The 26,760-nt window shown below is 33.9% G+C and overlaps 1 protein-coding gene across 4 annotated transcripts in view; it reads left to right on the top strand.

Moving 5' to 3' along the window:
- Nucleotides 1–25,493, top strand: part of LOC106135956 (uncharacterized) — a 62,086-nt gene extending 36,593 nt beyond the window's left edge. Inside the window, exons 4-9 of one of the 4 annotated variants that reach the window (XM_060951248.1) lie at nt 3,358–3,457; nt 4,637–4,745; nt 16,984–17,075; nt 20,906–21,098; nt 21,689–21,843; nt 22,927–25,493. In XM_060951248.1, the coding sequence (XP_060807231.1) occupies nt 3,358–3,457; nt 4,637–4,745; nt 16,984–17,075; nt 20,906–21,098; nt 21,689–21,843; nt 22,927–23,058 (781 nt within the window). In that variant the 3' untranslated portion in view covers nt 23,059–25,493. Of the gene's footprint in view, nt 1–3,357; nt 3,470–4,636; nt 4,746–16,983; nt 17,076–20,905; nt 21,099–21,688; nt 21,853–22,926 lie in introns of all 4 variants that reach the window. The other 3 variants (XM_013336379.2, XM_060951247.1, XM_060951246.1) reach the window with 3 other exon arrangements.
- The last annotated feature ends 1,267 nt before the right edge of the window (nt 25,494–26,760 follow it).

Below are 26,760 nucleotides of genomic sequence, written 5' to 3'. Positions count from 1 at the left end.
TGTTTTGGTAAAAAGGCAGGTGAAAATACCTACCGAAGTGAAAAATTTTTATGAGTGTGGAATTAAGAAAATTGTGTATTCACTTAAGGGATAGGCTTATTGACTTGGGATTCTTCTTCTAGGTGATGGGCTAGAAACCTGTCACTACTTGAATCTCAATTTTATCTTTAAGCCAAACAGCTGAACGTGGCCTTTTGGTCTTTTTGAGACTGTTGACTCTATATTGACAAGGGATTTAGATGTGATTATATGTAAGTATTTATGTTGTATTTACTTATTTACAAAGTCATTGACACTACATCAGCAACAGACATAACATTATGAAGAGAACAACTAGATGCTATAAGAAATTTTATCATCATCTATCATCATCATCCCCGAACCAAAGTGTGCCTATGACCACTTTCCTGAATTGGGTAAGTCAGGTTTAACGCGATGCAGTTTTTTAAGAAACTTTGGTTAAAAATATCGATAGTTACACTATATATGTTGCACATCACTAGTCACACTGTCACGCAATAGAGCGATCAGTCTCAAATCCAGATGGGAGTGATTTTGACTCGGTCGGATACGAGTTATTTGGTCAGTGAGATTAGATATTGTTTTCCTTGATTAGCCCTGTTCGAGATAAGAAATATTATTTTTATAAGCGTCATATTATTATCATCATACTACTCAACTTTTCGACTAAGAAAAAGGGAGGTTTCCATTAAATGTATGTCAGAGATTATTTTCCCAATATTTATAATTTTGACACAAAGTAGTTATGATGTTTAAAGTCTTTTACACCCATCTTGTTTTTCGGGGGTTATAAATTTAATCTTAATATATAAAAGAGGACACTGACTGACAACTCAATCTGTTGGAATTTGAAATGTGGCATATAGGTTCTTATATGGCATTGAGGTGCACTTAGAAAATAATTCCCGGAGTCCCATTTGGGAAAGGAATTAAATTTTTTTGCTTTACGTAGACAGAGCCGCGGGAAAACTCTTAATACTAACTAATATTATAAATGCGAAAGTATGTTAGTTTATTTGTTGCCTCTTCACACGTTATCTCCTGAACCAATCTTCTTGAAATTTCGTGTATTTTTATAATTTAAAGTTTGAAGAAGGACGTGGGGTTTGCGAAAAACCTATATATTTTTGATGGATGGCGCTAAATGTAGATCGCGCATGTAGGTGGCTCGCGGGCAAAATTACTAGTATACTGAGAAACGAACTTTCTCTGATTGGTTTGGGTCTTGGATGTTTATCTATATAAGTATTTATTATAAAATATAGTAACGTTGAGTTAGTATCTCGTAACACAAGTTTCGAACTTACTTCGAGGCTAACACAATTGGTGTAATTTGTCCCGTATATATGTATTTATTTATTTATACTGATAAATTTCAATAAGTACCTACTTGTCTATTAAGATTACTTAACAAAGAAACTTTGGTTGTTTTCAATTTTGAAGCCTATTTGAATATCTTTCTTTGGCTTTAAATGGCTTTAAAGTTGTAAGATTGAGAGAATTAAACTTGTTGCTAAATGGGGTGCAGGCCCTTGACTTATCTTAAAGTTGTCAAGATTTAAGAAGGCATTGATTTTCTACATTTTTATATAATCATATTCCTCCTGGGGTTTATTTTATTTTATTTCTTTATTGAGGCGACAGACGGCCGTGTACAAGTTTCTTAGGTAACTTAACCATATGATGAATTTTAGCACAGAGATAGCTTTAGAAGTGACGGAGGCTACTTTGTTTCTAGAAATTTAGTATCATAATATTTTTACACGTTTATTTACTTAAAAATATAACTTACAAAAATAAAAATTCGATTGCTTTTATTAGAACCCAGGAGCGTCATAATTTTTTTTAACAAAATCCGTCTACAATTTTCGGAGATTAGCACACACATTAGAAAAAAAAAGGTGGACTTATATATTATATGACTACTAGCTGACCCGGCAAACGTTGTTTTGTCATATAAATATTTTTTTATAATATCTAATTTTAAAAAATGTTAACGGTGGACAACCCTTATCACTAAGGGCCATAAAAAATAGATGTTGGCCGAATTCCAGACCTACTCAATATGCTCACAAAATTTCATGAGAATCGGTCTAGCCGTTTGGAGGAGAACGGGAACGAACACTGTGACACGAGAATTTTATATATAAGATGACTTTACAACATTGTTAGAATTGAGAAGATTTCAATAAATTAATAAAGCCTTAAAAACCTTGCATTCACTTGCCATGACTGTACTACCATTAGGTACATAACAATAACATAACCATTTACTGTATGAAATAAGACTACGTTATGCCAAATTACGACGAAAACCTCAGGCGAAAACCGTCAAGTGCGGTGGTTTCGGGTTTAATAGATTGTCAGTTACCTTATCCTTTTACATCTACTGACGATATATTGTTAGACCGCGGTATAGAAATCCGACATAAAAATCACTGGCTCACAAAAAAAATGAAACAATTTTTTACACAAAGAAACTTTCTCCGCCGTTTCCTAAACTTGACAGGTTAATTTTCGTTACTGAAAATTCACCATTTACGGTGGGAGGTCATCGACCTCTACGATCGATGTGTCGTGGAATAGACAGGAAAAATGTACAATTAGATCTATACATACCTACCTACGTTATGATTTGATAGACAGAGCCAACAGTTTGTTTGTTTGTTTGTTTGTTTGTGTCTCTTTATTGAACAAAAAAATTAAATAATATAGTTCCTGGACTATTGAAATATGGCCACGCTCAGCTGCTAACCTATCGCCTTCAAGAAGAATCCCGTTTATTAGCCTTTTTCTTAGTCGCCTTTTATGACATCCATGGGAAAGGTATAGAGTGGTCCTATTCTAAAGTACCGAGAACCACACATCACGGCACCCAAGTACCTTTATATAGTCCACTCCATCTTTTTCCCATGGATGTCGTAAAAGGCGAGTAAGGGACAGGCTTATAAACTTGGGACTTTTTGATTTCTTTTGGGCAATGGACTAGCAACTTGTCACTATTGGAATCTCAATTCTATGATTCAAGCATTCATCAATCAAACAGCTAACACGTGTCAGCTACACTTTGATTGATGAATGTTTAAATCTTGCCTTCCAGTCTTTTTCAAGACTGTTGACTCTGCATACCCTGCAAGGGATATAGACGTGATTATATAAGTATAATTTATATTTTCCGTAAAGGATAATGACATAATTAGTGAAAAATTATACAATAAATACAGCTGAACGTGGCCTTTCAGTCTGTTCAAGACTGGTGGCTCTGTCTACCGCTCAAGGGATATAGATGTACCCAGTAAGTATGTATCTCAATAAAGTTATGTCTCTTGTTATCAGGGCCTCGGACCGGTCTCCTTTCGACGGGTCCTGTTGTTCAGGGTACCGGCCAGTGGACTCCGCGAGCCTCACCACCCCTGATGAGGACGACATGGAACCCGTAAGTTTTAAGGCGAGTCTTGAAGCATAATTATCATTATGGACTTGGAATTCTTTGTAAAGGCTGACATTTTGACCTCAATAAGAAGCTAGACTACGCGGGCTTTCTATTATTTTTTTAAGTGTACTTCGTATTTCTAACTGAAATGGATGACCATAGTCTAAAATGTTTTTACTGTGTTATTGTAAGTACATGTATAGATTATCACAGTCTCGGCTACTAATTATTTATTCTTCTTTTAGGCAATGGGCTAGCAACCTGTCATTACTTGAATCTCATTTGTATCATAAAGCCAAACAGCCGAACTCTTCGAGACTGTTGGCTCTGTTTACCCCCTCAAAGGATATAGACGAGACAAAATGGATGTATGTACTAATTATTTACAACAGGCTGCGAAGATTAGTGGTGCAACCGAGAACGTGCAAGAAAAAAAGAAACATTACTGTCCATATACTCAAAAACAAAAAAAAAAGAGTTACTTAGCTAAGAAGGCGACTAGTCTACAAAGATCAAATCAATTATAAATTAATTACCCTTCAAACATAGAACCGTCAAAGGCGAATTCGTTCGCTTTTTGAAAAAAGATTTAAAGCTCCTTTAATTAGTCTTTATATTACTATTTAGACTTTTTAGGTCGAATCTTCAATCTTCACTTTATTTTCTATTATTCAATAAGTACCTATGTAACTCAATTTCTTGTTTTATTAAACTTCTTTAAGTATAACAATACGGAGCATTGCGTTAAATATTATTAACATATAGTTGTTTTTTTTTATTATCTATATTATTAATAAGTAGTTTTTATATTTCACCCGCTACGAGTATTTTGCCCTCGACGTGGAATTAAACAATTTGATATAGCGTATATCTATCTCCGTAGCAAAACTTCATCACGTGTTTTAGACTTGAAAGCCGAAGAAATAGTGAAACTTTCATATCTATAATTACTATATTTAAGAACAAAATAAATTTATTGTAACATTTGATTTTTATCATACATTTACCCGTCACGTTCCAATATTCACAAAACTCGAATGGGCTACGTTAAGGTGGACAGAATTAGTGACAGGTTGCTAACCAAACTAACATTACCTAAAAGAGGAATCTCAAGCTTTTCTCGACTTTTATGATCCCAACATTCCATTAAGAAAAATACACGAACCCTTTTCGTTTTTGCAGATACCAAAATACAGGGTGGTGTTGTTAGGAGACGCGGGCGTCGGTAAAACAGCATTAGTATCACAGTTCATGACTTCGGAGTATATGAACACTTACGACGCCAGTCTTGGTAAGTGATTGCCTGAACTTTTAGAAGACTTGTATACTAGACTTGGCAACACATTTCATGACATTACAATATCTAACGCTAGCCTTGGTAAGAGGTTGCCTAAACTGTTAGAAGACTTGTATACTTGGGAACACAGCTCATGACTTCACAGTATATGAACACTCACAACGATACCCTTGGCAAGTGGTTGCCTAATCTGTTAGACGACCTTTTTACTTGTTTTGTCATCACAGTTCATGACTTCACAGTATATGAACACTTACGAAGCTAGTCTTGTTAAGTTATTGTCTAAACTGTAAGAAAACTTATATACTTGAACACAGTTCATGACTTCGCAGTATAAGAACACTTGTGACTTTGGCCTTGATAAGTAGTTACCTTAACTGTTAGAAAGCCTGTATACTTACTCTTGCCCGTAGCTTTGCTCAATTTCTGTCAGAATTTTATTTCTTTAGTAGATTGTTTCTTTTGCAAATTTGAGTTAATTAACTAGCCTTGGTGAGATAGGTAAATAGTAGTTTGTTGGTAGTGTTGTTCGTAGTATTATTGTATAAGCTTTATACCGCAGATTCGCTCGCGTTTTGTAAGTTTTTTTTAATACTACAATTTTACTTTTGTTACTAGGTAGGTAGGAGCGAATAATCTTCTTCTCGCCTCTTTCACAATATTTACAAATAGGGCATATAATTAAATATTAATATTGTGACGTTAAGGTACAACATCGTAGGTAAGAGCAATGAGAAAATTCAAATATTCATTCATTAATACCGACAATACTTAATGAATACACACGTATTTTTACACTTTTATAGGTTTTTAATAATTAAAAAATTCTTAACTCACATTAAGAATTTTTTAATTAATAAAAACTAATAAAATTGTAGCGTGGGTTTAGCTCAACATACGAGACCCAACTAGTAGCTGCCTGAGGAAAGCGAGTCACTTAACTTGGTGAGCGCTAAAGTAAACCAAAGAAGAAGGTGAAGAGGGGTAGAGGAGCGGCACACGACGTCACAATATTATGGGAGACTGGTGCCTAGACTACAAGTTTGAATTGTAGAACGCCGTCTCCTTGTCATATAATCCACATGAGTTCAAGGCAAATTATAAGAAATTATAAAATAACTTTAATACATAAAATTTCTTACGAGATACTTGTAATAATTTTGTAAAGACACGCTGCCACCGTGAAACGAAAAATTCCGTTTATATCCATAATAAAATCCTTTCTTAGCGCACTAGATCGCATTTCTATAAGTCATAGACAATAGGTAAACAGCTTTTATTCGATTCATATTGAATGAAGGAATTCATTTTGATAAAAAAAAGTGATTGCTTACATTCAAGTCCTTGTAAGTTGGGAATTCAAATCAATAAATTCCTGTTTGACGTTTACTTTTTCAATTCTCCCAATCATAACTTTGAACGTCTAAAACTTTATTCTTTAATCTGTAAACTTATTTCTATAACGAAGTATTTTTAAAAGGTCTTTATGCAAATGTAGATAAAGACCTACTTTTGAAGTTATTTCAAAGAAGTCTGCTTTGTCGCTAAACTTTTTTTTGGCGACATTCATAATTGCCTTCTTGAGCGGTTCTTAGTAAATTTGTACCTAATACTTTTTTAAATATTTTTTTTTAAGTAAAACAAAAATACATAAGTGTCTTAAAATTCCATTTTGCATATTTTTTTTTATATCTTTACTAGATACTTAAATACTATTTTAAGGCATCTGACTGTATGATCAAGATTCAACTCGAAATTTACGCGGACGAAGTTGCGGGCAACAGCTAGTTTTTTAAACAAGTAGGAACACATTTTGCAATATATGTACATAGAATTAGGATTTACTCCAATTACTCTGGTAGTTATGAAAGCCAATGTGAACAGTATGAACTTACAAATGTATTAAAAGCACAATTTTGTATTTCAAATTCGCTCAATATCGTCTTAAAACCGTTCTCAGACGTGATTTCGTCGAGTAAAGATTTACCGCACACACAGCATGTTCCTACTTTTAATTTACTTTTCAACCGCATCCTTTCAGCAAATTCAATGGAACTCCTAGGAAACTTGCGGGTGATCGTATTTAGTTATTGCACGAGTATCTTAGGATTTATTTTATTTTTATTTGTTCTTATTTTAAAAACCAGGTACTATACCTGTAACCAAAATATAAAAAGATAATGCTACAACGTAGTCCTTTAAGTTATCAAAATGCCGTAGAAATTGTACCATCTACTACTCAGACGTAGCGTACATCTCAAAAATAAATAATAGAACTTTTGTAAAGCTAGGACACTCGTATGTACAGACATCGCTTCCGTGGGAATTTCGGGATAAAAAGTACCTACTTATAATGTCATTTCAGGTTATATTCTACCCGTATGCCAAATTTCAACAAAATCTATAAGAGTAAGAGGTAGGTAGATACTTGTTATTGATTCTGTAATAGAAGTGAGTCTATAAAAGTTCCAATTCACGCAAAATCATTGACTCATGTTATGTAAAGGCAGCCCGGCGTGACGTCGACTTGAATGACGTGGAACGAGACGAGTGACGTGAAATGGAACGCATGTCTGCTGCGTAGACCAGGAACGTGGTTACGGAACGTGACTCTTTAAGTTGCGACAAGTTTTGCAAAATAAATTGAGTGTTTTTGCCACTACAGCAATAAATTATCAAATCGAGGGCAGGTCAGGTCAAGAATACCTTAAAGCAAGCTGTTACATAAAATGTTGATGAATGTGACTTTAAACGTTAAAATAATAACTAAAAATAAATTAAAAACTCACAATACTAATCCCTATAATAGGGCTTTAAATATCTTTATATGTTCGTTAAGGAACACACAAGTCGGAAAGACAAATTTTTCGAGAGTTTCCCTCAATCTCTTCAGGATTCCACCATCAGATCCTGGTTTCCTTACCATGGGACCACACTTAGAATACTACATAAACGACGGTTCATAAACGACGAAGTTATCCGCGACATAGATAAAAAAAATATACGGCGAATTGAGAAACCTCCTCCTTTTTTGAAGTCGGTTAAAAATGAGTTTAAATTGTATAATCCGGTAAATCGTTAGCCTGTGGCATCGTGCCCAGAACGCTGGTAGCATGATCATTATCTTAACCTAACCGAGATTAATCTACCAAAATATATATCCTAAGACACTTAAGTTTGACATCTCCATTATAATAAATTGTATTCCAAAGAGTTCCATTGCTATACATATATTATCTGTTTAAAAATATATATTATGTATATATATCCTTAGTGTATAAGAAACTTAAGTTTTAAATCTCCATCATAATAAATTGTATTCCAAAGAGTTCCATTGCGATATATTTATTATCTGTGTAAAAAAAAAATACAGCGGATCAAAAAAAAAGCCGCGTTAAAAAATTCATTTTCCTCCAACACACGGCTACAGACAGGCAGGTAAAGTGTCACCCTTTGAGCCCTTTGAAGGACGCAGTGCTGTGATGTCCCTTTGAAAGGACGCCATACTAAAGTCCACGCTTTAGAGTGGTTTTTGTGACAACGCACGTAAAAGGACTTTTTCATCGGATAATCGTTGTTGCATTTTAACGGACTTCATAAACACCATTCAAACATACCGTGTACTGCCGTATGGTTCCCGGCTCTTTAGAATAGGGACACTTCATATCTTCCCATGGATTTCGTAAAAGGTATCTAAGGGATAGGCTAATAAACTTCGGGTGCTTCATGTAGGCGATGAGCTAGCAACCTGTTACTATTTGAATCTCAATTCCATCATTCTCATACAGCTGGATGTGGCCTTACAGTCTTTTCAGGATTGCAAGCTCTATCTACCTCGCAAGGGATAGAGACGTTACTTTATGCATGTACATTTTGCCGTGTGGTTCCCGGCACCAATATAAAAAATAATGGGACGGCTCCATCTTATTTCCCATGGATGTCGTAAAAGGCGACTATGGAATAGGCTTAATTAAATTTAGGATTCTTATTTTAGGCGATGGGCTAGCACCCTGTCAATATTTGAATCTCAATTCTATCAAAGCTAAACAGCTAAACGTGGCATATCAGTCTCTTCAAGACTGTTGACTCTGTCTACCCCGCAAGGGAAATACACGTGACTATATGAATTAATGAATATTTTTCTAGGCTCACGTGTCCCGGGCACAGCCCTGATGGGCAGGAATAGACCTTTAAGCCCACGTTTCGGAACTGAGCGCCCTTGGAGTTCCGAAGGCATTTGTCTTCGTTGAAAGGCTATTGTTGTCCGCGTCCATAATTGCTGTGCTTTATTTTGTTTTCAGGTGACATTTTTAGAAGAAAATATTTCAATGAAATTAAAATAGGAATACAATTTATTCACCTTGTTAATTATTATTTCACCTCGATGTGAAACAGTGTACTCAATTCTAAAACACGCAGATAGGAAAATACGTATGTATTAAATTAACGTAAAAGTCATCTTTACAGTCAGGTAAGTACGTCAAATATATACATACATACATACATAAAATCACGCCTCTTTCCCGGAGGGGTAGGTAGAGACTACCTCTTTCCACTTGCCGCGATCTCTGCATACTTCAAATATATATACTTATATATATATGTATATATATATATCGTTTTGTAGCGTTTAGCGCTCGCCTTCGTAGCTCTTGGTAGCATACTTCGTAGAATCATCGTAGCGGTCATTTATAAACTAGCTGCGACCCGCGGCGTCGCTCCTTTAGAAATTTCAAGATAAAAAGTATGAAAATAATGGAATAATAAAACCAATCCAGTGAAAAAAAGCGGCAAATCACGTCAAAACCACGGAACCAAACTCCATGAAATTTTGCACAAATATAGTGTGGAGTACAGAGAAAAACATAGTATACTTTTAACGTAGAGGAGTCGCAGGCGAAAGCTAGTGCTCAGTATAAAAAAAACTACTCATAAAATATCATCTACAAATGACGTCAATTGTGTGACCTGGTTTATCTTTCTGCCAAGGTGTTTTTTTAATCCGCTTTTTTGCATTTAATTAAAATTATTTATAAATCCCACCCGTTAAAAATACTACCCTTACAGAATTTAGATAAAAACGCTTCAGATTAACACCGTCCAAATGCTCAATAATTTACAAAAGAAAATTAAATAATAAGAAAAATAAATCTCAATGTTCTAAATATAGGTACATAAAAAGGATTATACGGCTAGCTGAACTTGGTCTTTCAGTTTTTGCGAGACTGTTAGCTCTATCTTCCCCTTAAGGGATAAAAACGTATGTATATTTAATTTATCGACGCATGGCCGAAACCGCTGATTCTAGGGATTTCAATTTGGCATATTGGTTATATGCTCAAAGTTTGCTAAGAGAGGATTTCCCGAAATTCATCACTGACAATATCAACGCAAAGTTAAAATCCCGCCTCTGTCCCCGAGGGCAGAAATTCTGTCTTTTCTTTGCCACGATCTCTGCATTCTTTTTTCGCTTCACCCACATTCATAACTCTCTTCATGCATTATCGGTTTCTGGTACTCTTGACCCGACCTTTTGCCAGATTCCACTTTCTAGACTAGAGGACTTTCTACACTAAAAAAATATTGCCTGAATTATCCACCGGACCATAAATTAATGGAATTTGTTGTTCACGCAGGCGGACCGCGGGCTTATAGTAGTAATCTGCAAAAGAAAATGTAATAATCCCAATGTTTAATAAATAACGAGGGTAAATACTGGAAACTTCACAGGAATCCAGAATTTATTATTAAAATATCTAATTTAACGCTCAGCACGGCTCAAAGCTTCGCCATTTTGTTATTTTTTGGCTTCAAGATTAATTTGCTTTTCATTTTTGAAATTTCCATTCAATAAACGTAGAAAATATTATTTGCGTTGGGGATGAAATACTGGGATAATTTATTTTGCTCTGATTGATGTACGGTTAAATAAAATCAAGGTGATGTTGCTGGGTAAAGGCTGGCATAAAAATAAAACTTAAAAAGATTATTTTTTGTTGATTTTTATTGTGTTTTCTTTTTCTTATAATCTATTTTCCCTTTTTGCTTTATATTATGGGAACACAATCAGTTTCATCGTTCAAACATGCTGTAAAAATTCAAACTGTATCGTGACTGAAAGAAAAATGCTTAACAGTTTTGTCATACTCAGAGGATAAATAAAATCAAGTATCTTCTTTCGCATCACAACATATAAGTCTATTAGTAATTGCGCGGGACTTCGCTTCCGTGGGAAAAGAGCCTATGTTATTTCCAAAGATCTATCCTGTACCTGTGCCAAATTGCATGAAAATTAGTCCAGTAGTTTCGAATTTATTCGTTACAAACATACAAAATACAAATCTTTTCTCTTTATTATTAGTGTGGATAGACATACAGGTTAGGTACAAATACGACTAATTCTGTCTAATCATATTTTTACTTTATTATTTATTTATTCTTATATTACTTTATTTATTATTATATTACTACTAAATAATCCATCACTGCAGCCTTTGAGGATTTAACGGGTTCCATTCCACAGATGGTCAGATTGGATTTCACAAAATTATTGCTCCAATTATCTTACAGATGGTCAGATCGGATTTCACAAAATTATGACAGGAACGAAAACTAACGGGACATTTCGTTTTACGCAGACAAAACTGCGCACATCCTCTAGTTCCTAAATTGTAACTTAATTGATTTTTCCAAATATTATAAATAAGTATGTACCACTAAGATGCCGCCCACACGACCTCAGCGCATATGGAAAGAATTAAGACAGATGACTGCCCACCTAATCTATCTAAGTAGAAATTGTTTTCTTACTTGACAAGACAAAGGAAATGTATGTTATTTGGGATATTTATTAGGGGAAAACCTCACGGCTACGCTCTAACACAGATGGTAGTTCTCTCTGATGTACATAGTTATACGAGTAAGTATAATAATTTTTTGTTCAGTAAATAGAGAATTTGTTTGTTGATGAACTAATGAATAAGTTTGTCACTTGAAAAAAAGGGAAATAAGTCGGGATAAATAAAATTTTGGTACTTGAAACTAAGAAATCTGTATTATTGCACTGGATTTAACAATATTTGTAGTAATTTATTATATTAAATGTAAACATGCACTCGTGAACTATTGCGTCGTTATACAATTTTGAATTATTTTCATTAGGTTCCATTATGAAACAAGACATATTCAATTTCTCTAACTGGCCAGTGACATGTAAGGAGGTTTTGTATTACATTTTACAAACATTCTGAACATAATTTGTTAAAAATATAAATACTTACCTTTAAAATAACACTCCCGCGTAGAAATCGGAATAATATGAGACTAACTAATTATTAAATACATAGGTACATATAGCTTCGTCAACATCCCCTGCAGGGCAGACAGAGCCAACAGGCGTTCAGCTGTGTGGCTTTACGATGGAATTAAGATTCACATAGTGACTGGTTGCTAGCCCATAACTATTATTATTATTCAGACTTATTGCGATACTGGGTGACTAACAAATATACAGCTAAAGCATAAATTACCAAGCGTTAAATCCTGAAATTTGGCATGTTAAATGTTCGTTAGGGAATGTACCTGAACAAAAAATTCCGATATTATTCTAGTAAGAACTAAATTGTGAACGTTTATACGACGTTTCGAATAGCTGTAACTATCAATAAAAATAAGTTCTTCAGAACCATAACATTAAATTTATTACGTTTTATCATTATTTCTTTTTTGTTTGTATGTATCAAAACTAGTCAGATTGTTAAAATATTAACGATTTTGTATGTGCCGAAGTTCGTGGCGAAGAAAAACTTTTCATTTGACGTGTATGACAAACTTATCTTTTCTTGACATAAAATCTCTTTAAGCGAGTCGATGATTAAGTCTTTCTCCGCGAAGAGAAGGCATTCAAGCAACGAACTGGAGTGTAATGAAGAGAGTAACAACCGGGAATAAAACTAGACGCAACTAAACGCCATTCACCGCTTGGGGTCTATTACGAAACCGCTCGACAGTTTTATGTTATTACTAGTTTTCGCACGCGTGCACTTTGTGTGCTTCTCCGTACGCCGTACTATACGAGTATGTATTCAAAACTTCATGAATTTACGGTCCAATTTTCTTTGGAGTGGAAGCCGTGTAAACACTTTCATATTTATATAATATTAGTAAGAATTATCCTTTAACTGGAATTAAACATTTCAGTTTTTAATGATTAAAGAGCTATGAAATAATAAGAATAAGTTCTAATACTAACATTTTCCCGGACCTTCATTGCGGTGATAATTTGTAGATATAAGTGGAATTAATTATTATCCGAGAAAGGGCAACAGACAGTTTTATTGCAAAGATATCAATGAATTGATCAATATGTTTTTGGGAAAACAGGTTACAACCGTTACAGATTTATTATATTATTATGATTGGTATCTACTTCCTGCTAGAAGCGTAAAATATTATTATTTACACAATTATTTATTTATAAAATCATAAAGTTTTTAATAGGATTACCGATACACACCTAGTAACCGAAAGTTTTTATCAGACTTTACCAACGACTGTAGATAAATCTTGAAATATAACACTCCATTTTTGTGGCCGTGCTGTAACAAATGACACTCCTATTTGTCATCGCCAAGACCCAACCTCACATAGGTAGATAAAGAAAGGTACATTTTGCAATATTTCAGTCTTACGAACGTATTTCATAATACACCCCTCAGTCCGTGATAAAGTACTGGGTCTGTCCCGCCAATTAGATACCGCTTCATAGAGTTTTCATAATATCTATGGAGTGCACATTTTTAAATAGGAGAGTTTTATTATCATGTAATTAATTCTACATATCTAATTAAAAAAAAATTAGAACGTTATGGAGTATGTTCGATGTAAACTTGAGCGACTAGATCAGGAGAGGTCAGGTCAAGAGCACACAAAACCGACTAGCTTGCATATAAACAGTAATTCATGGCTTATCAAAAGACAAATTCCCCTGAGTAATGAAGGTTTAAGTTCAATAGAACCCATAGGTTTACAAGGATCGGACTTTAGAGCCGATTAAAGAGTTTGATACACTTAAAAAACATCCTTCTTTAAAAAACATTTTCAATACAGATTTATATACGATTAAAGAGTTTGATACACTGAATAATGATTAAAGAAGGATCCGCCCTCCTCTACTGGGTGAACGCAATCGGGACAAACGTCACGAATTCAATAATACAAAAACTCTTTATTGCTCTTTAATAAACGACAGCAAATTTAAATTTTACTTAAAAACATTTCAGCGTAAGGCCTTAAGCACTCTATGCTGGAACTCATATAAGACAATTACCCAGTTCTTTTCGTATATAAAGAAGTTTGACAACCCTGGATCGTGATTACAGAAGGAGTCCGACCTCCCCTTCATCGTGAGCATCTCCTGGAGAATAATGACGCACTCTATAATTGATTTACTCTTAGTTCCCGTAATTAGTGTCGACTAACAATAATTAACTAACAGAATTCTACTGAACAGGATTCCGCGTAGTGGGGTCGACAAGTTAGTAAAACTTTCTGCAAAATATCGTTTGATTAAGACTAAAGTTATGACCTCTAGGGATTACAGTAAGGATTTTGATTTATTATACATATTCCATACTAGGAGTTTATACTAATGACTGTCATCTTGAACTGACTTTATTAACTTAATCATAATTGTATTAACTCAAAACATTGTAAGACTACGATGTCAGATACAAAACATGTTTCGCTAATATAAATAAATAAAATATTAATGGTCAGCGAAGTCTTTTAGTTTTCCGCCATAAAAACGTATAGGTATAAAAGCTTTTGGGTAAATTTTATACTTAAGAAGTAACGGAATCTATAAAGCCTATACAGCCATAGGGGTCATAGATCATAACTAAATTTATATCTAAGGTATTTTTCGACAAACACTTTCTCTTATAAATAAAATACATCCTTCTTTAAAAAACATTTTCAATACAGATTTTAACAAGCTTGAATTTAGAGGAATGTTAGGAAAAGTTATAAAATGCTAGGCAGCATGGAAAGTCAAGACTAACATTATTTCCATAATTTATTCGTAATATTTTTAATTTTATTTCCCTGAATTCGGTCGAAAAAAAATAAAAAAGGTTGTGGTAAATACACACAAGTTTGTGATTAGGTACTGTAAACGGTCACAATACTTGAAAGTCACATTTAGCTGCATGGCTTAGCGATGAAATTGAGAGTGAGGGATACTGTAAGTACAGGTTCTTAAGTATATAGTATCGCAAAAGTACCTAAGTCAAATTTTTCATGGCTTCCTTTATATTTAGTTAACTTTAATTAAAAATGTATGTATGTGTCATGTAGTTTTTCTCTTTTTATTTTTTAATAAAACTTCTACAATTGTAACTAAGCAGTTGTATTGTGGACTGATTGTAAGTAGATGAAAGCTTTGGGCTGTATTTGTTAAGCTTTGGTTCTAGTGATGTCAGGAGCGGGTGGCGGAAGCGGATATACAAGTTATATAAAAACAAAACATTTTCAAAATTAAATACAATTATTTGGTGGTTTGCTTAAACCGAGAATTTATACCAATTTTGTTAAAAAAAGTTTTGAAATAATAAGTAAACCAATACTGATAGGTCAAAGCTTATAATATCAAGTAAACATAAGCAACTAGCAAATATATTGTCAGCTAGCTTACGCTAGATTAATTTAGAAGTTAAAAGAGCTAATATTTTTTATTAAGAATATAAAGGAATATCATATCAGGTTGTTTGTCCTCAATAAAATCTAATACTACTGGACTGATTTAAATTTTTCAAACATGTATCTTCTTTTATTTAATCTATTACAAATACAGGATAGGTTCAACACAAAGAGTGACGTTAAAATATTTATCAAAAGTCCACGTTAAAATACTGAGCCACAGTAATGCTTAGATGGGCTTAGAAATATATAAAACCGCTAACCGCCTCCGCCTAACACGTAGTCTTAGTCTTAAACGGCTGGCTAACGCTAACTCTCTTTGTAAATAACCAAACTTCTCTTTGCTTGCTTACTATCGGCGAAGCAAAACGCGGTAAGTTTGTTGTTACCCTAATCTTTGTCAAATAAGTTTGCATTAGCCTAACCTGATCCTTTTTGCCGCTAAACCTTGCGTGTCTGTGGATTTCATTTCACGATAAGAGCACTTTTACTTAGATATTAGTTTTCAGCTTAAATAAGCACCAACCTTCAGTACACAAATTTGCACAGTGTATGATGTAATGATGAAACAATTCTAAATAAATGATTATTACAAATATAAAAAAATGGATGGATTCTCCCTAAACATATTGATATGAAATTGATATGGACCAATCATCAATACTCTAAGTTAATGTTTTTAATAAAGACGTACCTAAGATATCATACTACAGTTGATTAGTACTTTATTTCCAAATAAATTAAATTTAACAATAAATGTCATCCAAAATAAACAATGACAATTATTCTAAAGTAAATTTTTTTAATGGAAAATTAATCTTAATTAACAACAAAGTAAGTTAATTTATGTATATTCGCCTCGACGGTACAATGAAATAGGCAACAAATGCAACAATCAAATGCGAAGTGCACGCAATCACATCCAAATGAGATTTCTGCACTGCACAAGCTGCAAATGAATCGATTTGAATACGAATGAACGTGTGTATAGGTTAACCTGCTTGTTTTTTTTTTTTTTATTTGTGGCTGTGGTCACTTGCGTATTTGTTTTTTATATGTTTTCTTTTTTTTTCTTTAAAAGTGGCCTGTACCTGTATAATGTTTATACGCTTCTCATACATTAAAAATTTAAGAATGTTTATTTATGTTTATCTTTGTATTGTTAATTTTTAAAAAAGAGTAGTTTCTTTTTTAGAAAGATTCTATTCCAAAAATTGATTATTAGAGACGTATGTAGATATACACAGAGTACTTTGTGTAATACGGAAATGATACCAAAATATGAAACATTGGATTACCAAAGTAGATTCTCTAGTTAATTTACTAGTCGGATAATTGTATTCACACAAAAAAAAATAACAAATATCTGAGAAAGAGTATTAAATATTAAAATACAAAAAAAAGTAACAAAAACTAAGGTAGTAGAGTATTCTGTTTCTGCTTAAATTTTTTACTTCAAGTTTGTATAAACACTTCCGAGTTTAAGAATGTAAAAATGGTCCATACCCCTTTTTAATTTGCTATTTTGTTTCAGATGACGAGTTTGGCGAGAAGTCAGTGTCGGTACTGCTGGACGGAGAAGAGTCTGAACTCATATTCATAGACCACCCCAGCACTGAAATGTCGGTAAGTTATCTTTTTACTAAAATACATACACAACATAACATATACCTAATCACCCTTGCGGGGCAGACAGAGCTTCAAAAGACTGAAAGGCCACGTTCAGCTGTATGGCTTAGTGATAGAATTGAGATTCAAATAGTGACAGGTTGCTTGCCTATCGCCTAAAAGAAAAATCCCAAGTATATAAGCCTATCCCTTAGTCGCTTTTTACGACATCCATGGGAAAGACATGGACTGGATTCTTTTTCTACTGGTGCAGGGAACCTCACGGCAAAATAAAATACATACCCATACACAAATAGAATTAATTTTTGGTTTTGAAATTTTTACCGTAATCTAGAAAAAATTAAAATGTGTGATATGAAATACAATGGTCATCTCGTTTTTATATAATTTCTTAAGCTATTTAAACATTTGCATCCGGCAATCATCTTCTTGTGGAATAGAAAGGAAGTTTGTTTATGCGACACGGTTTCATTACGTAGGTCAGTACGACCAAGCAAAAAGGTGCAGATTTATCAAAGGAAGGACGTCCGCAGAATTAATTTCCAGGATATTAACGGCCGTCAGGTGCAAGCCAATATTGTGTGGCTAATGAATTCTTAGTGAAAGGTCAAAAAATTCAAAATTTTTATTCATTATATAGGATACTTCATATCGCTTAATAATTGCCAAAACGTATGGTTTAACAACATTAGTTGACGTCAAATAAATTACTTAAAACTAAGTTTACTGCCGCTTCCAAGGCGTCAGTGCAGAAGAAGCCTTCTTGTCAAGTCGAGTCAAGATTTCCGCGAACCGACGAGCTTGCTTGAAGTGAGTTATGAATGTGGATGAGTCGAAAGCTGTGGGAGGTCATGGCAAGTGGAAAGATGTAGTCTCTGCCTATCACTTGAAAAGAGGCGTGGTGCTTTCATACTAGTGTAGCGTATATAGATATCGCATGGCGGAAGATTTTCCCTTTGGTGGCAGTCGAGCCGAATCATCGCTCGCGCTACACTAGCTTAAATGTTGAAAAGAGGGTTTTTTGAGGAAGGTTTATATCAAACCAGGCGAAGCCAAGGTTGGTTGCTAGTATATGTATGAAAAGTTGTTTAAGCGAATTCTGATATCGCTGTTGTATGCCTGTTGACTTTTCTTATAAACCTCAAACTCCCCGAGAGGCAACCTACAGTTTTCTTTGTTTACCAAAAACGTTTTGTTTGTATCCTCGAGACTCATTAGTAATTGATGTCGGTGGAATGTTCTATTTTATTTACTTCCCTTTCAGTTTAAAGGTAAAAGTTCGTTCGTTTAGATCCAGAGCGCTTATACTTGAAAAACGTTGACAAGACTACGTCAGTGCATCTTATTTTCTATAGACAAGACATACTAATGTCTTATCTATCTTGTATACGTCTCAGTGATACATAGATTAATAGAGACTCGCCACGGCTTTGGCCTTAGTACATACATCGTTTATGAACAACCGCTGAAATGGAACTTTTTAACTGTGAAAGAATATTCATGATCGCGTTTAAGTTTTTTCAAAGATTAGCGCTTACAAACAAACAATCAAAGTTAGTATAGATAGCTATGCAAACCCGTATCGGAATCCCATTACAATTAGCAACATACTAGTCAAATGTTTGTTCTCCCTGCGAATTGCCATCACTACGTGGTAGGATAAAGCTTCTATTCGTGTTTTCATTGGTCTATCGATCGCACACATACATAACACGTCTTTATACATTACGGGATAGACACAATCTCAAGTTACACTAGGGAACCACATCAGCTTCACCTTGATAATAGAATTGAGATTTAGACAATGATAGATAACTAACTTTTCACCTAAAAATAAAAATGAATTAATAGTTTATTTTCTACAAACACCATTATAATATAAGTTATTTTATGCAATTTTGGGGAATTGACTGGAGTCTAAACTAGTTAAAACTAGTCAGTCCCCGTAACATGGCACACGCGACGCCGTTTTATCGCTCGAAAAACTATCGCTGTTCCGTTTTACGTCATAATAAAAAGCGGAACAGCGATAGTGTATCGCGCAATGAAAACAGCGTCGCGCTTGTCATACTACAGGGGCAAGGCCACCCACCCGCTGTAAGAGGAACTTATGGATAAAAATATAAAGGTAGATACAATTGAGGTAGGTGTACTAAAAGAAGAATGGCAAGTTTATGTAAGCCGTTCTCTCATTTAACTACCTACTTGTTTCTCCTACTTATTTCACAATCTGCGCTTGTTGGTCTACCGTTGTATGAAAATTAACCCTTACAGCTACATTTGAGCAGCTTAACTTAGTGTCTGTACTAACTTAATGAAGTTGTCGACGTTTACAAGCCACGTACAAATATTTGGCTAGAACTTGTGGTCGTGGGCAGAGCGGCAGCTAGCCAACAAATTAGTTACCGTACTGCATCGTTTCGCTTCAACAATTTTGTCTATGTTTCTATAAGATTTATACGTAGGTAAGTAATTTTTTATATATGCATAACTTACGCCTCTTTCTAGGAGGTGAAGGCATCATAATATATAGTCTTTATCTCAAAGTACCGTGTGGTTCCCGGCACCAATAAAAAAAAATAGGACCTCTCCATCTCTTTTCCATGGATGTCCTTAAAGGCGACTGAGGGATAGGTTTCTATACTGAGGATTCTTTTTTAGGCGATGGGCTAGCAACCTGTCACTACTTGAATCTCAATTCTGTCATTAACCCAAACAGCTGAACGTGGCCTTTCAGTCTTTTGAAGACTGTATAGAGCCAATCTACCCCGCAAAGGATATAGCCGTGATATAACTATGTCTTTTCCCCTGACGGGTTTGACCGTGCAAGATTAGTAGACCGCTTAATAAATACTACTATCTAAATGTATGACCTAAATGGTTGAGATTCAGAAAGAAGCCTTTCGTTTAATGAACATCATGTTTTTTTCTCACTTACTGCCTGATATTTTCCACGGTACTATTTAGAATTCGGTGTGGTCTTTTTGGTATTTTTTTGGGAAATATGCGATTTTTTTTTTACAATCTGTTACAATTTTATAAATTGGCATCCATTTAAAAAAAAAATACTTTTTCAAAGTAGTTCCAATAACAATTCGTAATGCAATATTGTACACCGTTTTTTTAAAATCTCAAAGCGTAACTTTGTTGACCTTTAGAAATATAAATGAAATTCCCATTGGCGAAATTGCGAATGGAAAACTGCCGTCAATTTGTGACGTGTCCTTCGTTTCAGTATGGATTTGCGTCCGGAGTACCGGACCGATGAATACGCCGGACACAGAATTCCGATCGCAAAATTGACGGCTACCTGTAACGTCTGTCCTTAATAATATACATATTTGTTGTCAGCAAGAGATTTAATTTGATTTTACATTTTAACGTCAAATCGTAATACTCCGTAATATTCTCCAATTAAATTCAATTGAGTGGCATGATAATCAGCGTCATTCAAGGATTTCCTAACGAAAGATCAGGTCAAGAATATTAACCTCTTGCGTGAAGAGTGCACTGCACCATAAAAAAGGCACGATGATCAGCTGTTCCGGGGACCGTCCTCGCCTTTGTAGAGCCCGGGGTTCGTCTATAAAATTGACGTCCGGTGAAATGCTTCAGTGTAATTTGTTCCGCTACTTCTTCTACAGCTGCGCTTTATAAGCGTTACGTTGACGTCTATTTTGAAAACATTTAATTGCAGAAAATATGTAAAGGTTTCCTTACGATGTTTTCGTGTTTTACCTTCTTGGCTTATCCGTGGCGTCACCAAGAAGTGTGATTATGTACCTAATGTGTAACTTAATCACATGTAATATTTATTTGTCCTCCAGGTGGAAAACTGTCTCTCAACATACGAGCCCCACGCGTGTGTGGTGGTCTACTCCGTCGTTGCCAAGAGTTCGTTCACCAGGGCTGCTGAGCTGCTATCTTATTTAGCAAGGGAACAGTTCACAGCTGAGAGGACTGTGGTCTTAGTGGGCAATAAGGCAGACTTAGCTAGGGCGCGGCAAGTGTCTACAAATGGTAAGATATTGGTATACTAGTAGATCGTGATTATCAGAAGCGTTGCAACTTCTCTCAAAGGGTAATCCTGAGGTGGGCCAATAGTATTCTTGGGAGGGATGGCATCAGACCATACTGTTACAAAAAAAAATCGAAATTCTGGAGATTTTCTAAAATGTGTAGTACTGTATGTTAAATGAATGTAAAATTAAAATAGGTTATGTTAAAATGTTTTTTTCACTTTCCTGGGTTGAACTGACTTTAATAGATTCTCTTACTCCCCCGTAACAAAACCTCTCGCACGAAATTTTCTTGTAGTTGCCTGAAAGAGATTGCATAATGCGATAAGGATAAATTTATTGTTTTACTTTTATGTGCAATAAATGGCATTCTATCTATACGAGTATATCTATCCAATCGATATATTTCTGATGTAACCTGAACAGCTTCACGATTAGTAACGAGGCAAGTACATATTTTAAAAAGCAGAAATGATTCTTATGTTCTGATAAGGCTTAGTCTCTGTTTTGCTTTAGTATTGCCTTATCAACATACGTAAATGGACTCAAGGAACTTGCAAGGAACCGAATTACCGTCCGTTTTTTTTTCAGAGGGCAAGGCTCTAGCGACAAGCAAAGACTGCAAGTTCATAGAAACATCATCGGGCATCCAGCACAACGTGGATGAACTGCTAGTGGGCATCCTGAAGCAGATCCGCCTGAAGGAGAGCCGAGAGAAGAAACAGGCGAAGAAAGTCGGCAAACAGGTGGGCAAAGTACCGTATCGTTACCTTGTTACCTTTAATCCTCTTATCTTGACATGTTCCATTTGAAAAAAAGTATTTTGGCTTCGCATTGAATGATTTAGCACCTTTATTCTTCTTCCTTCCGACGTATATCCGGTCAAAAGGCGCAACCCAAACTCCTCTTTTGTAAGATGAGGATGTAACCTCTCAAGAGGGAGCCTGGGTGGTCTTTTAGCCATGATTCTGGATTAAGTTAGTCAGATTTTACACGAAGCGAATCCCATCTGACCTCAACATATGCAGTTGTTCCTATCCCGCTTTGAATCATGGTGACACGTTTATTACAGAAACATGTTTCGAACAAAGAGTCAAACATTGTAAAAAAATCATAAATTATGCATTAAAAATGTCTCGCTCAGCAGATAACGTTAAATATGGGATTCCCAATGCTGGTCTTCCGAGAATGCAGAAATGTTAATAATAAAATTGATAAAAGAAATGTCTGGCCATGCCTCCTTCATCAGGTGCAGGAAAACGATCAGGCCACAGAAAAAATTATGCGAAATTCTTAAACATTATACGCATGTCAGTCTTGACGTTACAGTAAAAGGCATATCAATACATTTTGTTAACTCATGGCCGGCTTCGTGAATTTTATGAATGTCGCTTTCAAAAGATAAATAGAAAAGGTCAATGTCAGATAGCTTTTACAATTCATCATCATTTTTCTTTAGCTCTTTATATCAAAGCACATTCCTAATTGAATTCTCTGCCGTCGGCACAGAAATTGAAATAGGTATTTTGCATTCAGAACACTGTGGTGAGATTCGAAACTCTGGTTTATAGGGCACGTAAGCAGAGGCGTATAAAAGAGTGTTTGTTTTTAAGATCGACTAACCTAAAACCAAGCTCCAACCCAACTTGGGCACTTATACTGTGACGTACTTAAGTCGCTTACGACTTTCGAGTATCGATCATAATAGATCGATGGTTTTATTCTATTCTGTAGGATATCATATCTTCGCAAATGTTTTAAGAGATGTTTTCCATCACCAACCATAACATTTAATTCTATTCAAAATATTACTTTTTTTTTACAAACAGGAATCAAAACCAACAAAACTGGCCAGTTCTCGAACCCATATTTCACTGAGCATCGCACGTGAACTCCTTCAGAAGATCTGCATCAATGACATCTCAAAATCCAAGTCGTGCGAGAACCTACACGTCTTGTAAACATATGATATCCTGGTACTTTCCTTTCGAGACGTAGGTACTTATATCACTTTTTTATTTAACGTAAGATTTTTCTACTTAGTATAAGTTTTTATCTATTTTATAATGTTTAGATGATTTACAATATTTTAGTTATATTTACAATAAAGTAAATAATTTTCGAACTAACACTTTATTTTTATACAATCTGAAGTCCATTTTATAGACTATTTTGTCACCTATTTTTTTTATACCTAGTCAAAGTTTAGAAGTGATCCCTCAATTTTGTACTTCTTAGGTACTAGTTAAAATCACTGTCCACTATATCAAAATTCGTAGGAATATTAATTACTGTAACTATTATTTATCTCGGCATGAATAATTTAGACACAGGAATAACTTTCCTTATTTATGTTTTATCAGAAACTCGATGCACAAACTATAAAAACAAATTGGCTAAGTACTACTTTACCTTTTATATATTTTTATTACGTTATAACAAATATTTATATTTTCTTAACTTCTGTTTTTGTTAATAATTATTGTTTCCTTACTTTTGATTATCCGAAAAAAAAAGATATTTTCTGTTTTATTTCATTTTTACACCCAAATAAATGCTACAAAAAATTAAAAAAAGATGTAAGTAATTATGTAAAATGTATACGATTTTTCATTTCAAAAACGATTTTTTAATAGCATTCGAGTCTGTATTGTTTCTTTGAACATTGACTGCTATTGTTTACCTTTCAATTTGGACGTGGCGGCCTTGGTGTCTCACTAATGAAATGGTTTATTGATTATGAAAATTTTAATGGATTCCCGAAATGGATCACCTACAAGCTAGAAAGCATGGATTTTATTATAAAATTTGATCTAGTGCGTTGTTAAGAAATACTGTTTTCTGATCAATATAATATATTATCATATACATAGATTGATATATTTTACTTTTGCAGCATCATAAGGGATGATTCTCATTAGAACGGGTTATGCACACGGGAAAGGTCATGTAAGAGACGACAAGTTCGTACACTTGCTATATGTTCATTTAAGTAATTTATATTACGTCAACCAATGTTGTGAAACCAGAAGATATTACAATTATTAATTGATATGAAGTATCTCATAATAATGAATAAAATTTTAGAATTTAGATTTTTTTTAAATTTGCCGTTCCGCTTTTTGAAACCACAGTTTCACACCACTGTTGTTTGAAAACAGCGAACACTTGTTGTAATGATATTGTGCAACAGTCCCTGTTCTAATGAGAATCGACCTTAAACGGTAGAAAAATTATTATACAGTATAAAATCATTTACAGATGATGATTTTAAGTGTTTTTGTTAATTATTATGAACTACAATATTTCTTTATTCTTTCTTGTTTATGAAATGAATAACAATAGTAATATAATAACATATTATATTTTCTTAATTTAAGTATAATTTATTCAAATAAATAATTTCTTACTTATTTTTAAACTAAGTAGGTAATTAAGACCATTTAAAGTAGTAAAATAAATGTATGTCAGTATTATCTAAGGTTGAATTACAAATAATACGCTTGTTAGTGTTAAAATAACACTGAGGATACGTTCGTGTGTGTAAACAATTTTGACGTTTGATATACATGTGTTAAACACGCTTGTTTCCTATACGCTCCCTTAGAAATATCGAAAAAATCTTTTATATTAAACTAAATACCCAATTGTTAAGTAATTGATGGGGTCTATTAGCGAAATTGGATCAGATCTGTCGATCGGAACCATATCTTAACCGAAGAAGTAGAGAGACATAGGGAAGCCATTTTTTTTCTCATCAAATTGTTTGGAAAGTCGTCCACGGTTCAGTGATTTCGACTGTAAAATTAAAAAGATGACTTATTTTATACAGTGCATGATCTGTCCCGCCCGAGCTTGGCTCACTCTGATAGAACATACATACATACATATAGTCACGTCTATATCCCTTACGGGGTAGACAGAGCCAATAGTCCCGAAAAGACTGAATGGCCACATTCAGCTGCTCGGCGTAATGATGGAATTGAGATCCAATTAGTGACAGGTTGCAAGCCCATCCCCTAAAAAAATGGATCGCAATTTTATAAGCCTATCCCTTAGTCGCCTTTTACGACATCCATGGGAAAGAGATGGAGTGGTCCTATTTTTTTTTGTATTGGTGCCGGGAACCACACGGCACTCTGTTAGAATCATCCCCGAAACGTCGACAGAATGTATCCTCGTGTATACGTGTGTATAGTATTGTACATCTGAGTGTTACTATTAAATAACTAACTATATTTTTCTAAATGAAACTTTCTTAGACTTTATAGAAAAGTTGTATTTCATATTTAGATAAATTGCTACCTTAAAAATGTGACATAATAAACTTATCTTTAAATTAATGCCACTGTATCTGACGGTTCAAAAACTATGTTAGTTCAATATAATGTTATTCTTATTTTACAGTTTCTTGTAATGATTATATAGATAGTAAACTCTTAAACAATTCTTAAGAGAGAGAAAGTGTTTATGAATCAGAAGTAGGTATCTTTTTTTTCTCTGAATTAGAAACTTCGGAAATATTTTAAAATGTCGGTTATATTAATATTGTAAAAAATACAGGTTAGAAAAATATTGCTTAACAAATTAAAGAATTAGTAGTACACATTTCTCATCAGTTAAATTAACCCCTTTGGCTTGATGGTTGTTTTTTTTTTATTATTACAATATTTACATTAATAAATTAAGTAAATATTTTATTATGGTTCTGGTGTAATGTATTTTATTAAATAATTCAAAACATTTAGCGAAGTAAAACCCTAAAAATTACTTATTTTCAATATTAAAGTTAATTATTATTTCTACATAGGCCAAATCGGGGTGATCGAGCTTTAAACAAAAGAGAAGTGTGTAATTATCTTAAAATAACTAAAATGAATATGTATCAACTATTTATAAGACATGTAATTGAAAAAAATAATAAAGAAATTGAAAAAGGTGAATAAAAAAGAAACAAATAAATTCTGCCTATTTCTGGCAGAGACATCTTTTCGACCATAGAGATAACAAAGAGGAGAGAGAAAATAACCTTAGTTCTCAGGCTGAGTACCTACTTGAACAACTAATGAAAAAAATGAAGCAAAAATTCAGCTAATTTCAAATTAAATTACTTCCTTAAATTGAAATGCAATCCGTTTTATTAGACTGTTCTCCCCTCTCTGCCATTTGTGAGCATTACATTACAAATTACAAAACTGAATTCATCCATTGTTAAAAAGCATAATTTTAACAAAGGAATACTTGTGGAAAGACACAAAATGCTAACTATTTCGCTTCGCTCCAGCGAGCAAAGTTTGTGTCTAAATGTTCCTCTTTATAATGAATTATGATGGACACAATACCAAGTTAAACTTCATAGGATCAGCGGTCTCTAAATTGTTGTAAAATTTAACGTTCTTTGTACCTACCTTAAAATATTTTGCGTTGAATGAGTTAATAAAAAATGGGTGCTGAATGTTCTATGTCACTAAGGATGGATTTTGTCGCTGACTTTCTGAATTTAAATACCTACATATATTTGGTTTAATTATTTTAATAAACATAAATTATTGCAAAAATCATCAAACATGTACCAACAACCTTTCTTTGTTTAATTTGACAAAAGCTTGCTATCGTGTAACATTAATATACTAAAATCTCCTTAAAACACTTATTAAATAGAT

The sequence above is a fragment of the Amyelois transitella genome, chromosome 24 (assembly GCF_032362555.1).
Source record: "Amyelois transitella isolate CPQ chromosome 24, ilAmyTran1.1, whole genome shotgun sequence".
In the NCBI taxonomy this organism is placed as follows: Eukaryota; Metazoa; Arthropoda; class Insecta; order Lepidoptera; family Pyralidae; genus Amyelois; species Amyelois transitella.
The sequence above is the reverse complement of the archived record's forward strand: the minus strand, read 5'-3'. Positions and strand labels throughout refer to the sequence as shown.